At 37.6% G+C, this 19,659-nt stretch overlaps 1 protein-coding gene across 4 annotated transcripts in view; it reads left to right on the plus strand.

Annotated features, from left to right (window-relative positions):
• KIF18A (kinesin family member 18A) overlaps positions 1–19,659 on the plus strand; it is a 100,033-nt gene that overhangs the window by 38,727 nt on the left and 41,647 nt on the right. For all 4 annotated transcript variants that reach the window (XM_023550768.2, XM_003412309.4, XM_023550770.2 and 1 more), the window contains 2 exons: positions 10,967–11,131; positions 15,910–16,031. In XM_023550768.2, coding sequence (XP_023406536.1) covers positions 10,967–11,131; positions 15,910–16,031 — 287 coding nt within the window. The remainder of the gene's footprint in view (positions 1–10,966; positions 11,132–15,909; positions 16,032–19,659) is intronic.

Genomic DNA, 19,659 nt, shown 5'->3' on the forward strand with positions numbered 1-19,659 from the left:
GAAAGGAAACAAGCAAACAAACCAAAAGAATCTCACTTGCTGCTGTTGCTTCTCTGAGGGTTCTGAGGGTTTGTAGAACTCTTCACATGAAGAGCTTGGGCTTTAAAACACTCAGAGAGAGTGGGAGATACCAAAGTGGGTCAGTGGGAGCCATCCACCCCAGATGCAGGCCATAGTTTATATCTTAGATCAACAAGAGCTTTTTTTTTAGAGAAAAGTATTTTATCACTAATGTTATTTAGAGTTGACAGTGTGTGGTGCTATAAAATGCAGACCAACTTCAGTCAGATTTATTGTTTTTAAGTTACTGACAGTGTCTTCTCCCACCCCGTCCACACACACAGACCACTCCCACTATCCAGCCCTTAATGAATGCCACTATTTCGGTATAAGACCCAAGGCAAGCAGAGAGTTAGAATGAGAGCCCTCACATAAAGCTAGGAACTTCAAAGGTCAATTCCCACTCTAATGGTACTCCAGAGAGAAAACGTCTTGCCAAACAGCACAGGAAGGCAACCAGGAACCTTGCCTGGGGTGGGGAAAAATTCTCATTTGAAGATTGTCATCATAGGCCTACTCTTTACAAGAATTTGAGGTTTCAATATTTACTACCCATGTTTTTTGTTTGGAAAATCTTCATAGTGTGAAATTGACATAGAAAATAATATTTAATCAGTGATCCTCCTGGGAAACCTGGCAGGAGCAATGCAAAATCAGTCTACACAACAGACCCCTCAAAGCACTATTTTAAGCACTTTGCATATACTAACTCTTAATTCTCAGAAAATCCTATGAGACTCTAGTATTATTAGCTTCATAATTAAAATGAGGAAACTAAGGTCTCAAAGCTCGTAAGTGGCAGAGCTGTGTGATTTGAAGTCAGGCTGATTCCAGAACTTGTGCTTGTATTCCTTTGCTTTTTTTCATGTTAGATACAGCTGAACAGAAAATTAAGGAAGTGGGAGATAGATCCGAGAAAAATCACGCCAAATGCAGCGTAAAGAGATGCCAGATATAAATTAGATGTTGATATGAAGAATAGAATGATAAAGTCATGTGTTCATCTAATAGGCACTTAAGAAGGAGATATTAAAGGGGAAAGGGCAATATTCAGAAAGCTTATAGCTGTGAATTTTTTCGGACTAATAGTATGAAAAAAAAAATTTTTTTTTTTAATAGTATGTGAATAAGATGTGAATTTAAGAAACATGAGTTCTAATCAGGATAAAATATATCTGTACCTGGACATGTAAAACTGCAGATTAAAACAGGAAAAAAAAAAAGTTGAAAATTCTGGATAATTATTCACACCAATTTTGGTGTTCACTGATGATAAGTTAAATGTATTTTTGTGTGTTTAAATTTTAATTATATAGGCGATATATAGATACATTCATATATTACCTATTAAAAGGCTTTATCATATAAAAAACTTTCCAGTCCCCTTAGGCCACTAGTAAAACATGTCTTCTTTTCCTACCTTTCCAAAGTAACAATTTTATGTACAAATTTTGCATTTTTAATGTCCAAAAACCATCAAATTTTAGAGTGCTTTAAAAAAAATTTCAACTTTTTTCTCGGTCTAATCAATGGCAAAGATTTGATATACTAAGGAATTAATCATACAGTATTCATTAATGTATAATTGGTATCAGTTGATATTCAACTATACTATCAAAATTAATAATATGTATTTATTATACCTTGATTTACTAAAAATATTTTTTGACTTTGTTTTTCAAAGTTCATGTTCCTCACATCCTTTTCAGTCAGAGGAAAAACTGAAGTTATATCTTTGAGATTGTATTACCTTTGCACTTTAACCTTCAACTACAGAATTGTTGGCAATATTTTTGAAAACCTTAATGACTTCCAAATAGCAGAACATACAGGGTTAGTAATAAGTTTCAATTTGTTGTTGAGAACCCGTTTCATATGGTTGCTAAATGAAATAGTGCTATACTATATGTTTTAAAGAATTAAGTGTTTTTATAGCACTTACACCTACTTTTCACTTAGCGACTGTCTCATTATCCAGTATTTCCTATTTACGACAACAGTAAAATTACACTGTCTGACTATTTGGCACATTAATGAGATGGTGGGCATGGCGGGAAGGGTTGCAGAGCATCCCCTTCCTTGAGGAGGCCCTCCAAGAGGCCTCTGGGAAGCTGGGCTGCACTGCGCCACACCCTCTACTCCCTGTTGCCAGCAGGGGCACCACGTCCAGCTGCCATGCAGAGCCAGCCTCTTCTGTAACAATGGCTCCAGGCAGAAGCACAGGCAGCACCAAGCCAGCAGGTGCCTGTGCTGGGTTCCAACACCTATGCTGCCAGAAGCCCTGCAGCTCAAAATTGTTGTGGGGTAGAAAGGGAAGAAAGAAAGAGGCATCAGAGAGGGTGTTTGTAAGAAATGTGTGCAAGTTTAATGACATCCCAAAGTGCGCCAAACTGGGCCTGAAACCTCTGCCTTGGTGGGGCCAGGTGCCTGCCAGGTTCCCAGTGCCCTCAAAGGAAACCCCAAGCCTAGCTGACTCCCAGGCCCAGAAAGCAGAGCAGGCTCGGGGATCATGAATGCAAGGGTGAGAGTGGAGCCCTGGAAGCAGCTCCATGAAGGTCTGACCCAACACAGGAGGAAGGTGAAATGATTAAGCCATGGGCCCTCCAATCACACAGCCCGACTTTATCCAGCTTTTTCTCCTCTAAGCCTCCTGCCCTGCAGAGGAATAATCCATAACTGGACTTGTCACAGTGATGAGCACATTAGTAAACCTTAGCAGTTATTATTTCTGTGATCATATTTCCCAAATTAAAAAATTGGACAAATACTTGGTCTGAAAACTGGAAAAAAAAATCCTCCATTCTCGCATAATGGTCTGGTCTTTGGAAACTATGTCGATAAGTGAGGAGTGGGTGCATTTTAAAGTATTTTCAGTGGGGATAATTCTTTTCAATTGAGTGTAAGTATTCATTAAATAAATTTCAGCTGATTTAGTTTTTTAAAAAAAGGCAAGCAATTCAGTCACGGGAAGCTGGTTTTGACTTAGTGTCTCAACTTCTAGCAACAGCTTTTGCTGAATATTTTTGCTTATATGCAAAGCATTATGCTAGACACAATGGAGATAAAATATGACAAACTGTATGCTCTCCAACTATCTACAAGCTACTCGAAACAATAAAGTAATACATAAATGACAAGGCACTATATGACTGTCATGAAAGTGGTAGTGTAGTAATAAAATAGCTAATATTTATTGAGTACCATGTGCCAGACACTTCAGAGTCCTTGCATAGATTAACTCATTTGATACTCGTAACAAGTCTCTAAGGTAGAGCTAATATTATTCCCATTTTATAGGTAAGCAACTAAGGCACTGAGAATTCAAGTAAATTGTCTCGAATTGCATACTAATTAATATGGTTAAACCAGTATTAAACCCTGAGTACCTGGCTTCAGAGTCTACACTTAATGACTCTGTTATACTGTGCATACTGTTCAGTGTTATAGCTATTCAGAGGAGGAACAGTGGCTTCCAGTTGTAGTGATCAAGAAAGACTTCCTGGTGGAGAGACAGAATTTATACTGGGCCTTACATGGTAGCGTATCAGTGGGAGTAAAGCAAATAGTACTGGTGTGTTACCGACAAAAGATCAGTTTGACCAGAGCAGAGCGTATTTGTAGGGCTATGTGTATGGAAGTATGGAAGTATACTCAACATTTCCTGTCAATTCTCCTTTACCCATGTCAGATATCGCCGATGAATTACCATGCTCTTTTTCTCCATACCTGCAAGTGGCCAAAACTGACCACTCTGAATGATTGGAGTTGGCACATGATATAAAACTTACTGGCCGTATTCGGAATTACTGAAAACAGGTTGGAAAATAGGCCAGTTTGTGGAAACTGTTGCCAGGAATTTAGGATTTTATAGTTAAAAGCAGTCATTGAAGCCTTTGAAGCAAGAGAATAGTGTTATTGGAGCTTAGAATCAGAATGCCATTTTTAAAATAGTTGAATATTATTATTTAGTACAACTAATAAGTTTGTTTTGTTTAATACCAAACAAGTTTATGTTTTAGTTCCCCCTTGGATTTTGAATGTGAATGCTTGGAAAGATTAAGACATGGAATACTGGAATGGATTTGGCTGGTTTCTTGAATTTCTTTCTGTTTTCATCTTTATTTTTCTGCTTAATAGCCTTTATCTAATCCACCTGCTGTTTATAATTTCTGATTTTTGATCTTTTCAATCCACATGTCCCTAATTCTTACAGCTATTCCTAGGAGGGTAGGTAAGCAATGGAGATAAAAAGTTTTAACTTCATTGGCTGTAGTTAAAGACTATTGAAAAACATAGAAACACATCTAGAGGTTTGTTTTGTTTTTTTTTTTTTAAACACGGAAATGTCATACCATAGTCAAACTGAACTGTTTGCTAAGGCACAGAATTCTGTGTCTATCTTGGACCGTCTCCAAAAAAGATTTACTCTCAGAAGTGTTAAAAGGATGTCAAAATTGAGCTATAAATTATTCTAGAGTATGCATTCTGAGATTAGTATTAAAGTGAAGCTCCTGGGTAATTTCATGGCCACATCAAGATAATCCCTAAATTATTTCTAATGAAATAATATGAGTTTATCATATTAGTAGTTATTTTGTACAAAATAGTAGTAACACCTAAAACTTTAGAATTATATATTCTCTTTCAAGACTTTTGCATTATTCTGGGCATTTGCTAATGAAATACACAAAGTTCTTTTGAAACCTTAATGGGAAATATTTTACTTTAATGTCAAGATTTTACATGCATATTTTAGAATTCCTTCGAAAAATTTACTTGCCGTTTTTCTTTTTCAGAACAGTGGTTCAATAGGGGTATCCTGAACGAAAATATCCCCCACAGAGAATTGTCGTAGATGATGTATATGATGGACAGAAAATAAAAGCTATCAAAAGTGTACTGTGAGGGGTTTACAGTTAAGCTGTCCTAGTTTTATCCTAGTTTTATGTATTGCTACCATCAGACCCATAGATCATCTCCTGCTCTGGTTTCTAAGTGTTCCTACAAAATTTATAAATTTTAAAGCAAAATAGAGATAATTTGATACTTTCAGGCAGGTATAATATTTTTATCTTCATATTCCAAATGGGATAACTGAAGGCTCACTGAGATTGACTTGCCTAAGTCTTCATACCTACTGAGTTACAGAAGAAAGTCAAGAAGCTACATCCACCCCTCTTCTATTACAGCAGTGGTTCTCAAACTTTTCAAGTTTCTGTGCTCTTTTCTACTCTTAAAAATTATTTAGGACCTCAAAGAGCTTTGTTTATGTTGGTTCTATCTACTAACATTGTCGTATTAGAAATTAAAACAGACTTAAGAGAAAAAAGTGTGAATTATTTAAAAATAATAACCTATTACATTAGCATAAATAACATTGTTATGAAAAATAATAACTATATTTTCCAAAAGATACAAAAGTAGATAGTAAGAAAATGGCATTGTTTTATGTTTTTGCAAGTCTCTTTCATGTCTGGCTTTTCATATCAGCTGTGTTCTTATATTTGATGCTATATTACTCTGTTGTGATATTACAAATGTTTTTAGCTTGTAGAAAACCCTACTGTGCATGTTGTTGTTGTTGTTAGGTGCTGTCGAGTCGGTTCCGACTCATAGCAACCCTGTGCACAACAGAACGAAACACTGCCCGGTCCTGCACCATCCTTACAATCCTTGTTATGCTTGAGCTCATTGTTGTAGCCACTGTGTCAGTCCACCTCATTGAGGGTCTTCCTCTTTTCTGCTGACCCTATACTATGCCAAGCATGATGTCCTTCTCCAGGGACTGATCCCTCCTGACAACACGTCCAAAGTATGTAAGGCGCAGTCCTGCCATCCTTGCCTCTAAGGAGCATTCTGGCCACACTTCTTCCAAGACAGATTTGTTTGTTCTTTTGGCAGTCCATGGTATATTCAATATTCTTCGCCAACACAACAATTCAAAGTCATCAACTCTTCTTCGGTCTTCCTTATTCATTGTCCAGCTTTCACATGCGTATGATGTGACTGAAAATACCATGGCTTGGGTCAGGTGCACCTTAGTCTTCAGGGTGACATCTTTGCTCTTCAACACTTTGAAGAGGTCCTTTGCAGCAGATTTGCCCAATGCAATGCGTCTTTTGATTTCTTGACTGCTGCTTCCATGGGCTTCGATTGTGAATCCAAGTAAAATGAAATCCTTGACAACTTCAGTCTTCTCTCCATTTATCATGATGTTGCTCATTGGTCCAGTTGTGAGAATTTCTGTTTTCTTTATGTTGAGGTGTAATCCATACTGAAGGCTGTGGTCTTTGATCTTCATCAGTAAGTGCTTCAAGTCATCTTCACTTTCAGCAAGTAAGGTTGTGTCATCTGCATAATGCAGGTTGTTAATGAGTCTTCCTCCAATCCTGATGCCCCGTTCTTCTTTATATAGTCCAGGTTCTCGTACTATTTGTTCAGCATACAGATTAAATAGGTATGGTGAAAGAATACAACCCTGACGCACACCTCTCCTGACTTAAAACTAATCAGTATCCCCTTGTTCTGGCTGAGCAACTGCCCCTTGATCTCTGTACAGGTTCCTCATGAGCACAATTAAGAGTTCTGGAATTCCCATTCTTCGCAGTGTTATCCATAGTTTGTTATGATCCACACAGTTGAATGCCTTTGCATGGTCAATAAAACACAGGTAAACATCCTTCTGGTATTCTCTGCTTTCAGCCAGGATCCATCTGACATCAGCAATGTTACCCCTGGTTCCACGTCCTCTTCTGAAACCGGCCTGAATTTCTGGCAGTTCCCTGTCAATATACTGCTTCAGCCGTTTTTGAATGATCTTCAGCAAAATTTAGCTTGTGTGTGATATTAATGATATTGTTCTATAATTTTCACATTCGGTTGGATCACATTTCTTGGGAATAGGCATAAGTATGGATCTCTTCCAGTCAGTTGGCCAGGAAGCTGTCTTCCATATTTCTTGGCATAGACGAGTGAGCACCTCCAGCACTGCATCTGTTTGTTGAAACATCTCAATTGATATTCCATCAATTCCTGGAGCCTTGTTTTTCACCAATGCCTTCAGAGCAGCTTGGACTTCTTCCTTCAGTACCATCAATTCCTGATCATATGCCACCTCTTGAAATGGATGAATATCGACTAATTCCCTGATGTATCTGTCAGTTTGTCGTACGGTGGGGACTTGGGTGTTGCTGTGATGCTGGAAGCTATGCCACTGGTATTCAGATACCAACAGGGTCACCCATGGAGGACAGTTTCAGCTGAGCTTCCAGACTAAGACAGACTGGGAAGAAGGACGGGCAATCTACTTCTGAAAAGCATTAGCCAGTGAAAACCTTATGAATAGCAGTGGAACATTGTCTGATATAGTGCTGGAAGATGAGCCCCCCAGGTTAGAAGGCACTCAAAAGATGACTGGGGAAGAGCTGCCTCCTCAAAGTAGAGTCGATCTTAATGATGTGGATGCAGTAAAGCTTTTGGGACCTAAGTTTGCAGATGTGGCATGACTCAAAATGAGAAGAAACAGCTGCAAACATCCATTAATAATCGGAACCTGGAATGTACAAAGTGTGAATCTAGGAAAATTGGAAATCATCAAAAATGAAATGGAACACATAAACATCGATATCCTAGGCATTAGTGAGCTGAAATGGACTGGTATTGGCCGTTTTGAATCGGACAATCATATAGTCTACTATGCTGGGAATGACAACTTGAAGAGGAATGGTGTTGCATTCATTGTCAAAAAGAACGTTTCAAGATCTATCCTGAAGTACAACGCTGTCAGCGATAGGATAATATCCATACGCCTGCAAGGAAGACTGGTTAATACGACTATTATTCAAATTCACGCACCAACCACTAGGGCCAAAGATGAAGAAATAGAAGATTTTTATCAGCTGCTGCAGTCCGAAATTGATCAAACTTGCAATCAAGATGCATTGATAATTGCTGGCGATTGGAATGCGAAAGTTGGAATCAAAGAATAAGTATCAGTAGTTGGAAAATATGGCCTTGGTGATAGAAACAATGCCGGAGATGGATTGATAGAATTTTGCAAGACCGACGACTTCTTCATTGCAAATACCTTCTTTCACCAATGTAAACGGCGACTGTACACATGGACCTCACCAGATGGAACACAGAGAAATCAAATTGACTACATCTGTGGAATGAGACGGTGGAAAAGCTCAATATCATCAGTCAGAACAAGGCCAGGGCTGACTGGAACAGACCATCAACTGCTCTTAAAGAAAGCAAGAGGTCACTGAAAAGACAGGAAAGAAAGAAAAGGCCAGAATGGATGTCAGAAGAGACTCTGAAATTTGCTCTTGAGCGTCGAGCAGCTAAAGCAAAAGGAAGAATTCATGAAGTAAAAGAACTGAAGAGAAGATTTTAAAGAAAACAAATACTTTACTTTGTCTTCTCGCCTCTCAAGAAGACAAAGTAAAGTATTACAATGACATGTGCAAAGAGCTGGAGATGGAAAACCAAAAGAGAAGAACACGCTCGGTGTTTCTCAAGCTGAAAGAACTGAAGAAAAAATTCAAGCCTCGAGTTGCAACAGTGAGGAATTCCATGGGGAAAATTAATAGCATCGAAAGAAGATGGAAGGAATACACAGAGTCATTTTACCAAAAAGAATTAGTCGACTGTGTATGAGAGAACAAGAATAAAAAGGCTAGTCACGACTTTGTATATGGTTGCTAACCAAAAGGCTGGCAGTTCAAATCCACCGGCCACTCCTTGGAAACACTATGGGGTAGTTCTACTCTGTCCGAAGGGTCGCTGTGAGTTGAAATCAACTCAGTGGCAATGATATTTTTGGTTTCAGGGTCCTTTATTGAAGCCCTGGTGGCCTAGTGGTTAAGAGCTCAGCTGCTAACCAAAAGGTTGGCAATTTGAATCTACCAGCCGTTCCTTGGGAACCATGTGGAACAGTTCTTTTCTGTCATATAAGATCACTATGAGTCAGAATCGACTTGACAGCAATGGGTTTGTTTTTTGTTTGGTGTAGGGTCCTGTATCATTCTTGGACTGCTATTACATTATAGTATTCTACCATATTTCTCTCCCTAGCCCTCTAGCAGTTTGGGGTTTTAATTTTTGTTTTGTTTTCTTGGTTACCCAGGTTTTTGTTTGTTTGTTTTTCTGGTCTTACATTGCTTAAGTGTCATTGAGATATAATTAGCCAGAGAAACTATATAAAGAGTCAAGAACCTTAATGACAATGACAGTGCCTATCAATCATTTGACTCTAGCCTGAAATGGAGTCAGCTTCTCTTTCACCCTTGTATTTCCCTTGAAAGGAAGGCCAAGTAAAATTTTACTGAGCCCTGGTGGCACAGTGTTGAAGGGTTTGCTAGCTAACCAAAAGGTCAGCAGTTCAAATCCACCAGCCGCTCCTTGGAAACCCAACGGGGCAGTTCTACTGTGTCCTATAGGGTCACTATGAGTCAATATTGACTCAACAGCAATGGGTTTGTTTTTTTGTTGTTGTTGTTGTTGTTCCTTTGTTTTTTTAGTTTTATATTTGAGTAAGGAGCCCTGGTGCAGTGGTTAAAGTGCTCGGCTGCTAACCAAAAAGATTAGCAGTTCAAACCCACCAACCCCTCTGCGGGAGAAAGATGCAGTAGTCTGCTTCCGTAAAGATTTCCAGCCTTGGAAACCCTATGGGGCAGTTCTACCCTGTCCTCTAGGGTTGCTATGAGTCAGAATCAACTCTACAGTAATGGATTTTTGTTTTTATTTGAGTATGGCTTCATGATATCTCCCTTTGCCTGACCGTAAACCCCTTATAAGTCCCTATCCTATTCAGTGAAGACAATTGGTAGCTGTATTTTTTATTGTTATACCCATCAAATGTTAATAATACATCTTTGATAAAAGATACTAATGAATAAGAACTTATCTTTAAAGTTCAAATCTTGTTTCTCCTTTTATTTTTATTTCCTTCTTCCAGAAACAGTTGTAGGTGCTTGTTCTAATCTATGTGGATCTATTGTCTCAAATCCCTTCTTCACACCTGATGGTTGTTGAGTTCAATGTCTATTGGCAAACAACCTAGAGAGGACAAGCTGTTCTGGCCCATGGTTCCCATGATAATTTGCAAGCTCTTTGGGGTAAAAAACCAAAGGGCCAGTTTTGATCTCAACTGAAACACCAAAAAATATTCCAAATGCCCACTATAGGTAGTGAACAAACTATCAGGCAAGATCTGATAGTAAATATAGTAAAGCTCTCTTTACGGTCATTTCCACGAACCAACCTAAAGGCTTTATAGACCAAACCGGAGCACTAAAGAAAAAAAGCAAACCCATTGCCATCAAGTGGATTCCAACTCATAGTGACCCTATATTGTAGAGTAGAACTGACCCATAGAGTTTCCAAGAAGCGCCTCGTAGATTCAAACTGCTGACCTTTTGGTTAGCAGCTGTAGCACTTAACCAGCTACACCACCAGGGTTTCCAGCTGGAGCACTAGAACGCTTTATTTCTTCACATCTTTTCAGTTGGAGAAAGGACAAGAGCATGCATGCATCTATTTTTGGTTTTGATTAAGGAAATCTGGAACTTATCAGATCTTGTGTGGACTTTTCAAACATAACAAATTGAAAGGAATGGATTTTAGCAAAAAAAAGTTGTCGTCTTTAATTTGGCCGTTGTATTTCTGGAAGCCATAACTTTCAACATGTAATTTTATAAAAAAAATGACTAACTTAATTTCCTATTTCCCTGCAAGCAGTAGTATTGTCATGGTTTCAAGGGGGAAATAGCTTTTAAATAGAAAAATACAGCCTAACTTAATAGACTACTGTAGAACACTTACAAGAAAATGTACTACTTTACTAATGTATACATGAAATACCATAAAAATTAGGATGAATATTAAATACATTGTGTTTTAGGCCACTTGCAAACGAGATCACAGACTTGCAATGTTGAAAACTCGTCGCTGCTACCTGGAAAAGAAAAAGGAGGAGGAATTGAAGCAATTTGATGAGAATACTAACTGGCTTCATCGTGTAGAAAATGAAATAAGCCTTTTAGATGAAAATGGTCATATTCCAAAGGTATAGATGTGTTTGTATCTTCAGATTATTTTGTAAGAACTAAGCTCTTTAAATCTGTTGTCTTTATTGTTGAGTAAATATCCTTCATATGACTTTTATTGTCCCATCTTTGTCAGCTTTGTTTGACTCATTTGACTGTTTATAACTATGAATATATCTTCTGCTTCACAAATTACATACTACGTTAGCCTTTTCTATACATCAGAAAAGTAAAAGTGTTTTTAAATGTTGTTATTCTTAAGTGACTGCATTATTTTTTGAGGCAGCTCCTCTAAATTAGAATGAAATAAATTTACTTCAAACTGTATTTGAGGATTCATCATACAGGTAATTTTGAATGTAGTTACCATTAATTTTATTATGACTCAAAAAAGCTGAATTTGAAAGCTGTGTGTGTGCTAAACTTGAGATGTTCCACTTAGAATGGCAAAAAGTTTATAAAGGAAAATGGTGGTCAGTGAATGTATCAGATTAGAATTGTGTTCAGCTATAATTTTTTTTTTTTTTTATAAGGTTACAGAAATCTGACTTTAGTGCCTCAACCAGTTAGGGGTGTATTTTGCTCCTTGACGATGCACTGTCTCCTCAATGTCATTAATGCCATCATTATGCTTGCCATTTCATGATTGCAATATTGCTATTTCATCTCTAGTCTCAAGTTCACACCTAGGCCAGAAGAGAAGGAAAGAAAGAAAGGACAGACAGGGAGAGTATTTATATCAGGAGAACAAAAACTTCTTCAGAAATTTCTAGCAGGCATATTTTTTTGTCTAGAACTGAGTGACATGGTTATCTATCCCTAGGTACAAGGGAGTCTGGAAAGGTGAGTGTTTTCACTGGACACATTATCACCTTGAACAAAGTCAGAGTTCTCTTTATAAGGAAAAAGGGGAGCGTGAATATGGAATAGGCAGCTAGTAATAGTAATAGAATAGGTAACAACTATCAGTTATTTGATCAAAAAACCTAATACTTCTCCCACTTTTTCTAAAAAGAGGAGTGTGTAAATTCTTAACCTTGTTCGATGATGCTCTTCTGAAATGCTAAGCTATATATCAGTTAATTGGTACCTAGCTTTCTGGAATATTCAAATTTCTGAAAGAAATCAAAACACAAAATAAATGGAGATGAAATAAAATATTGAAAAATTAAGTAACAAATAAATACAGCTAGTGATCTTTAATATTCAAAGATATTAATTATTTTTGCAAATCAAGGATATTAGCAAATACATCATGAATAGGAGAATGGATTCTTTTACTGTCCAGGAATAGATGTAAATTATTTTGGCATTAAATCTCATACATGACTGGAGAGAGAGGAGGCTAGTGGAGTAGCCAATGATGATAATTCGAAGTAGTGAAAGGATCAGCAAGCAGCATATACTGTTTCTTAAGAAGAAAGCTAAAGGCAAATAGAGGCAGAATTGTTCGCTAGTGTGAATTTTTAGAGTCTTCCATCACTTGATGTACACCTGAGTAATCTTGAAGTGTTCAGATTACCTTGCTGAAAACATGCCGTTCAGTTCAATAGTTTAGGACACTAGCATAATCTAGTAGTAAACCCACTGCCATCGAGTCGATTCCGACTCATAGCAACCCTATAGGACAGAGTAGAACTGCCCCATAGAGTTTCCAAGGAGCGCCTGGTGGATTGAAGCTGCCGACCTCTTGGTTAGCTTCTGTAGCACTTAACCACTATGCCACCAGGGTTTCAGTCTAGTAATATTTCACAATAAAATAACTTAATTTATAAAGCACTTTAAAATATTCTCTACAAAGAGAATGAAAATATTGGAAAGAACATTGACTTTGATAAGGAGTGAGTATTTGGTAATTCTGGTACTTGGTATTTGTTTTGAATATTAATTCTAACACCAATTATATATAAATATATATTATTTATAAAGCAGCTTTGGACAAATTGTTTAACTCATGCCTTAATTTCTCATCTGTAAAATATACTCAAGGCATAATAAGGTTAAATGCCCCCACGTGTCTGTCAGTTTGTCGTGCTGTGGAGGCTTGGGTGTTGCTTTGATGCTGGAAGCTATGCCACTGGTGTTCAGATACCAGCAGGGTCACCCGTGGAGGACAGGTTTCAGCTGAGCTTCCAGACTGAGACAGACTAGGAAGAAGGACCTGGCAGTCTACTTCTGAAAAGCATTAGCCAGTGAAAACCTTACGAATAGCAGCAGAACATTGTCTGATATAGTGCTGGAAGATGAGCCAACCAGGTTGGAAGGCACTCAAAAGATAACTGGGGAAGAGCTGCCTCCTCAAAGTAGAGTGGACCTCAATGACGTGGATGGAGTAAAGCTTCGGGACCTTCATTTGCTGATGTGGCATGACTCAAAATGAGAAGAAACAGCTGCAAACATCCATTAATAATCAGAATTTGGAATGTACGAAGTATGAATCTAGGAAAATCAGAAATCATCAAAAGTGAAATGGAACGCATAAACTTCAATATCCTAGGCATTAAACCACTACCCACTGTCGTCGAGTCGATTCCAACTCAAGGCATTAGTGAGCTGAAATGGACTGGTATTGGCCATTTTGAATTGGACAGTCATATAGTCTACTACGCTGGGAATGACAACTTGAAGAGAAATGGTGTTGCATTCATTGTCAAAAAGAATGTTTCAAGATCTATCCTGAAGTACAACACTGTACTTCACATGCTTACAAGGAAGACCAGTTAAGACTTTTATTCAAATTTACGCACCGACTGCTAGCCTAAGATGAAGAAATAGAAGATTTTTATCAGCTGCTGCAGTCTGAAATTGATCAAACATGCAATCAAGATGCATTGATAATTACTGGTGATTGGAATGCGAAAGTTGGAAGCAAAGAAGGATCAGTAGTTGGAAAATATGGCCTTGGTGATAGAAACAATGCCGGAGATGGATTGATAGAATTTTGCAAGACCAACGACTTCTTCGTTGCAAATGCCTTCTTTCACCAACACGAACAGTGACTATACACATGGACCTAACCAGATGGAACACACAGAAATCAAATTGACTACATCTGTGGAAAGAGGTGATGGAAAAGCTCAATATCAGTGAGAACAAGGCCTGGGGCCAGCTGGAACAGACCATCAATTGTTCATATGCAAGTTAAAGCTGAAACTGAAGAAAATCAGAGCAAGTCCCTGAGAGCCAAAATATGACCTTGAGTACATCCCACCTGAATGTAGAGACCATCTGAAGAATAGATCTGACACATTGAACACTAGTGACTGAAGACCAGATGAGTTGTGGAATGACGTCAAGGACATCATCCATGAAGAAAACAAGAGGTCATTGAAAAGATAGGAAAGAAAGAAAAGACCAGGATGGATGTCAGAAGAAAGATGTCACCTTGAAGACTAAAGTACGCCTGACCCAAGCCGTGGTATTTTCAGTCACATCATATGCATGTGAAAGTTAGACAATGAATAAGGAAGACCGAAGAAGAGTTAACGTCTTTGAATTGTGGTGTTGGTGAAGAATATTGAATATACCATGGACTGCCAAAAGAACAAACAAACTTGTTTTAGAAGAGGTACAGCCAGAATGCTCCTTAGAAGTACGAATGGCGAGACTGCGTCTTACATACTTTGGACGTGTTGTGAGGAGGGATCAGTCCCTGGAGAAGGACGTCATGCTTGGCAGAGTACAGGGTCAGTGGAAAAGAGGAAGACCCTTAACAAGGTGGATAGACCCAGTGGCTGCATCAATGAACTCAAGCATAACAACAATTGTAAGGATGGCTCAGGTCCGGCCGTGTTTCGTTCTGTTATGCATAGGGTTGCTATGAGTTGGAACCGACTCGACAGCCCCAAACAACAATAACAAAGGTTAAATGAAATACTGTATGTAAAGGCCTGACGACACTTACCACATAATACATGATTGATAGGTAATAGTTTAATAATATGCTAAGCTGTAATAACAGACATCAATAGCTAAAGCTAAAAAAAAAAGCTAGATGTATACAAAAGGAGCACAACAGAGTTAGCTGTATCAGATATTTTGTTTTTCCTTCAGAACAGTGATTCCCATGTTGCATGGGGATTGTAGACACCTTAAAAAATCTGATCAAAGCTATGGATCCTCTCCCAAATGGAAGATTGAGGGGGATTACATTCATATAAATACGCATTTTTTTTTTTTTTAGTAATTTAAAGTTCCCTGAAACACAGAAGGAACACTGAAAATCATACAAATATGTGGAAATTAATACACTATTAAACAACCAATGGGTCAAAAATCAAAATCAACATCAGAAAATCCTTAAAGACAAATGAAAGTGAAAGGACAACATACCAAAACTTATGGGATGCAGCGAAGGCAATGCTCAGAGGAAAATTTGTAGCAGTAATCAACTACTTTAAAAATCAAGAAAGATCTCCAATCAATAAACTAACTTTACAGTTTCAGGAACTAGAAAAAGAGCAAACTAAGCACAGAGCTACCAGAAGGGAAGAAGTAGTAAAGATCAGAGCAGGGATAGATGAAGTACAAAATAGAAAAACGACAGAGTAAGTAAAATCAGAAGTAGTTTGTTCTGTGAAAAGATCAATAAAACCAACAAACCTTTAGCTAGACTGATGAAGAAAAAAAGAGAGAAGATGCAAATAACTAAGAAATGAAAATGGGGACATTACTGCCATCCTTATGGATAAAGGATAAGAGAATATTATGAACGCTGTATAATAAATTCTATTAAAATTTCCTTGAATTTTAATATTTTTAAAAGAATCTGATGTATATTTTGTATTGTTTTCCCCAGGAACTCAATAAAGATCTTCAGCATCACCATTTACACCTCCAAACCAAAGATTTGAAGGCACAAATTGAGCACACAATGGATCTAGCCAGTCTTCAAGAACAGCAGTATAGGCAGACTGAGATGTAAGTAAATGGTTTTACCTATTCCACAGATTTTAGCCCCGTAGACCTAAGATACTCTGACGCATAGAAGTTTTCTGAAATCAGTAAAAGTTTATTTGTTTCTGGTATGGGCTACATTATTTTTTAAGTGTCTGTCAGCATCAGAAAACATGCAAAAAAAAGTTGAGAGTATATGTGGTTCTTTCGCTCCAACTAATTTTTACGATGCTTTATAGTTTTGAAAGCATTTTTTTCTTGAAAAATTATTATTTATGTTATATGCCACATAATACAAAATTCAAAAGATAATACGATGAAAATGTGTCTGTCTGCTACTTTTTTCCTCTTGTTGCCCACCCCCATTTTAGAGATAATTACTATCAACCCCAGCTGAATTTTAAGTAGGCAGTGTTTAAGTATTCATAATTCCAGAATGATTTTTTGCTATCATTAAATTGAAGTTTCTTAAAAAATGTATATTTTTTTAACATCAGACATCCCAGATTTTTGTGTGATCCTATAATAGCTCTTTTATGCCCCTTTTACTTGCTTAGTTGTAACATCTTAGTTGTTTGATTTTTGAAACATAGTATTAAAAATGTAAAGCTTTATTTTTATTTTTTCACCTTGAATATATCAGTCAACTCCTTGGGCCTCATTTTCATGCTCTATAAAAATGAGAAACTTATTTCTCTAAGAGCTTTCTGCAACTCGAAAATTTCTTAATATTCTACTTGTGTTCTCAAATAACTGATAATTAATTTTTATACTTTCATTTAGAAGAAAACATGTTGTTGTTGCTAGGTGCCATCAAGTCAGTTCCAACTCACAATGACCCTGTGTACAACAAGACAAAACACTGCATTGTCCCATGCCATCCTCACAAACGTTGCTGTGTTTGAGCCCATTGTTGTACCACTGTGTCAATCCATCTCATCGAGGGTCTTCCTTGTTTTCATTGACCCTCTACATTACCAAGCATGACGTCCTTCTCTAGGGACTGATGCCTCCTGATAACATGTCCAAAGTATGTAAGATGGAGTCTTATACTTGGATTTAGAGGAAACCATATTAGCGGTAGCCATTTTTAAAAGAAAAATTTCAGGGAGGTATTCTTCTGTGCATAGAATCTCAGCCTAATCTCTCCATGCATTCTGTATCTATACCTAGGACAGACACTGAAAGCTTATTTACCAGCAATCAGACAACTTGCAAGAGCCATAGTCATTAAACATTGATTTATTTTAATCACACTATATTTGCTATAACAAATGAATACGTTTATACATTTAAGATAAATTTCTACCTCAAGAATGGGGGGAAAAAAGAATTTTCTTACTCATTTAGAAAATTGGGGAATCAGATCCTTACAGTTGTAATATGGCCTGATAGAGTTTGAGTTTTAAAGTCAGTCTTGGGTTTGAATTCTAGCATATATTACTAGTGTATCTTAGTCATCTAGTGGTGCTACAACGGAAATACCACAATTGATGGCTTTAACAAAGAGAAGTTTATTCTCTCACAGTCCAGTGGGCTAGAAGTCCAAATTCAGGGCACTGGCTCCAGAGGAAGGCTTCCTCTCTCTGTTAGCTCTGAAGGAAGGTCCTTGAGATGCATCAGTCTTCCCTCGGTCTGGGAGCATCTTATTGTGGGAACCTCAGGTCCAAAGGACATGCTTTACTCCCGGCACAGGCTTCTTGGTGATATGAGGTCCCCCTGTCTTGCTGCTTGTATATCTCAAAAGAGATTGGCTTAATACACTACCTAATCTTGTAGACCTCATCAATATAACTGCCTCTAATCCATCATATTACGTCATAGTGAAAGGTTTTATAGCATATAGGGAAATCGCATCAGAAGATAAAATGGTAGACAATCATACAAGGGAATCATGACCTAGCCAAGCTTCCAGATATTTTGGGGCAACACAGTTCAATCCATGACACAGTGTAACCTTGCATAAATTATTTCACATTGCTAAGCCTTAATTTCTTTATATTTAAAAATAGACCATAACACTTAAAAAGCTTTTGAAAGGATTAAATGACATGAATAAGCCACATGATATATTACCTGTGTCAATGTCCCCAAAACCACCCCCCCAGGTTTGATGATTCACTAAGAGCCCTCACAGCACTCAGCATATAGTCATACAGCTATGACTTATAGCAAATGGATACAAAGGAAAATCAGCAAAAGGAAAAGGCACGTGGGGCAAAGTCTGGAGAAAAACTGACACAAGCTTCTAAGAGTCTTTTCCCAGTGGAGTCACGTAAGATGCACTTAATTCCCCCAGCAACATGTGTGACATCACAGGTGATATGTTGTCTACCAGGAAAGCTGATTAGAAACTAATGCCCCGGATTTGTATCAGGCTGGTATCATGTAAACACCCTCTGCCTAGCACATACCAAAATTACCAGGCTCCCAGAAGGGAGGCAGATGTTCAGCATGAACCGCATTATTTGTACCCACAGTTTAAGCACAGTGAGGCGTTCCTTCAGTTCTGGGAATGATGGGAACCCTCCTCAATTCCAAGGTTCCAGACATTAGCCAAGAGCCAACTTTGCAGTCAGGCCTTTCTAAGGATAGTAGTCACAGGCCTGCTGAGTTAACTCTTTTCTGCACAGTACCAGATTATTGTAGGTGCTCAATAAATAATTGTCCTTACTGACTTTCTCATTAATGACTTTTTTCCATATACTTGTCACCTACCTGGCTTAAATGGTGTACCTGCACCCACAAAAAAAGTCACTACTATTTATTTGTTGTTTTTGTCATTGCTGTGTGTCATTAAGTCAATTCTGACTCATAGCAACTCTATATGACAGAGTAGAACTGCCCCATAAGGTTTCCTAGACTAAATCTTTATGGAAGCAAATCGCCAGGCCTTTTCTCCTATGGAGCAGATGGTGAGTTTGAAGTGCTGACCTTTTGGTAAACAGCCAAGCACTTAATCATTACTAGTATCTAAATATTTAAGACAACTAGATATTAAAAATGTTTATTTGCTCCTGTGTTAAAATTAATACTTAACTATTCTTTTGATGCTGACGTATCCATACATACTTCAAATGATTCTATTTTCCTATATAAATCAACTGGAACATCATATATACACTGCCTCGGTATACCAGGACTGAATCGTCTCAAGATCATTGGTGTATTTTGGTATCTTCCTTGATCTAAAAAGTTAAGAACATTAGTTCAGTGTACAGGTTTTCAGTTGTTTAACTGTGACTTCATTTCTTCAGTAAAAGCTTATATGGAGGTCTAATACATAAAAAGATAAACTAAGTACTGTTCTGATTGACAGGGAATATAGAAGGTTTTAAGTTAAAGCCAGGGATCTAGTTCTCTAACCATTCCCCATATCTACTATCCCTGTCTAGAACTTCCCTCAAAATTCCTTTGAATACCTTTTTGAAAGCCATTGGTTTAGGTCATGAAGAGTTAACTTGAAGGAGAGTTGGGTTTTATTCTTTTTTTGCTTGTTTCTTTTATTGTTACTTAGCTAAAATATGAGTCTTATTATTTGACATAGCATATTTTTCATTTCAATCCCATGATAATTATAACAATAGTATCTTTAATTTTTTAAGTACATTATCCTTTTCAAAAAAGCTTTTATATGTTCTTAATCTATTTA

This window comes from Loxodonta africana, chromosome 7 (genome assembly GCF_030014295.1).
Source record: "Loxodonta africana isolate mLoxAfr1 chromosome 7, mLoxAfr1.hap2, whole genome shotgun sequence".
Taxonomy (NCBI): Eukaryota; Metazoa; Chordata; class Mammalia; order Proboscidea; family Elephantidae; genus Loxodonta; species Loxodonta africana.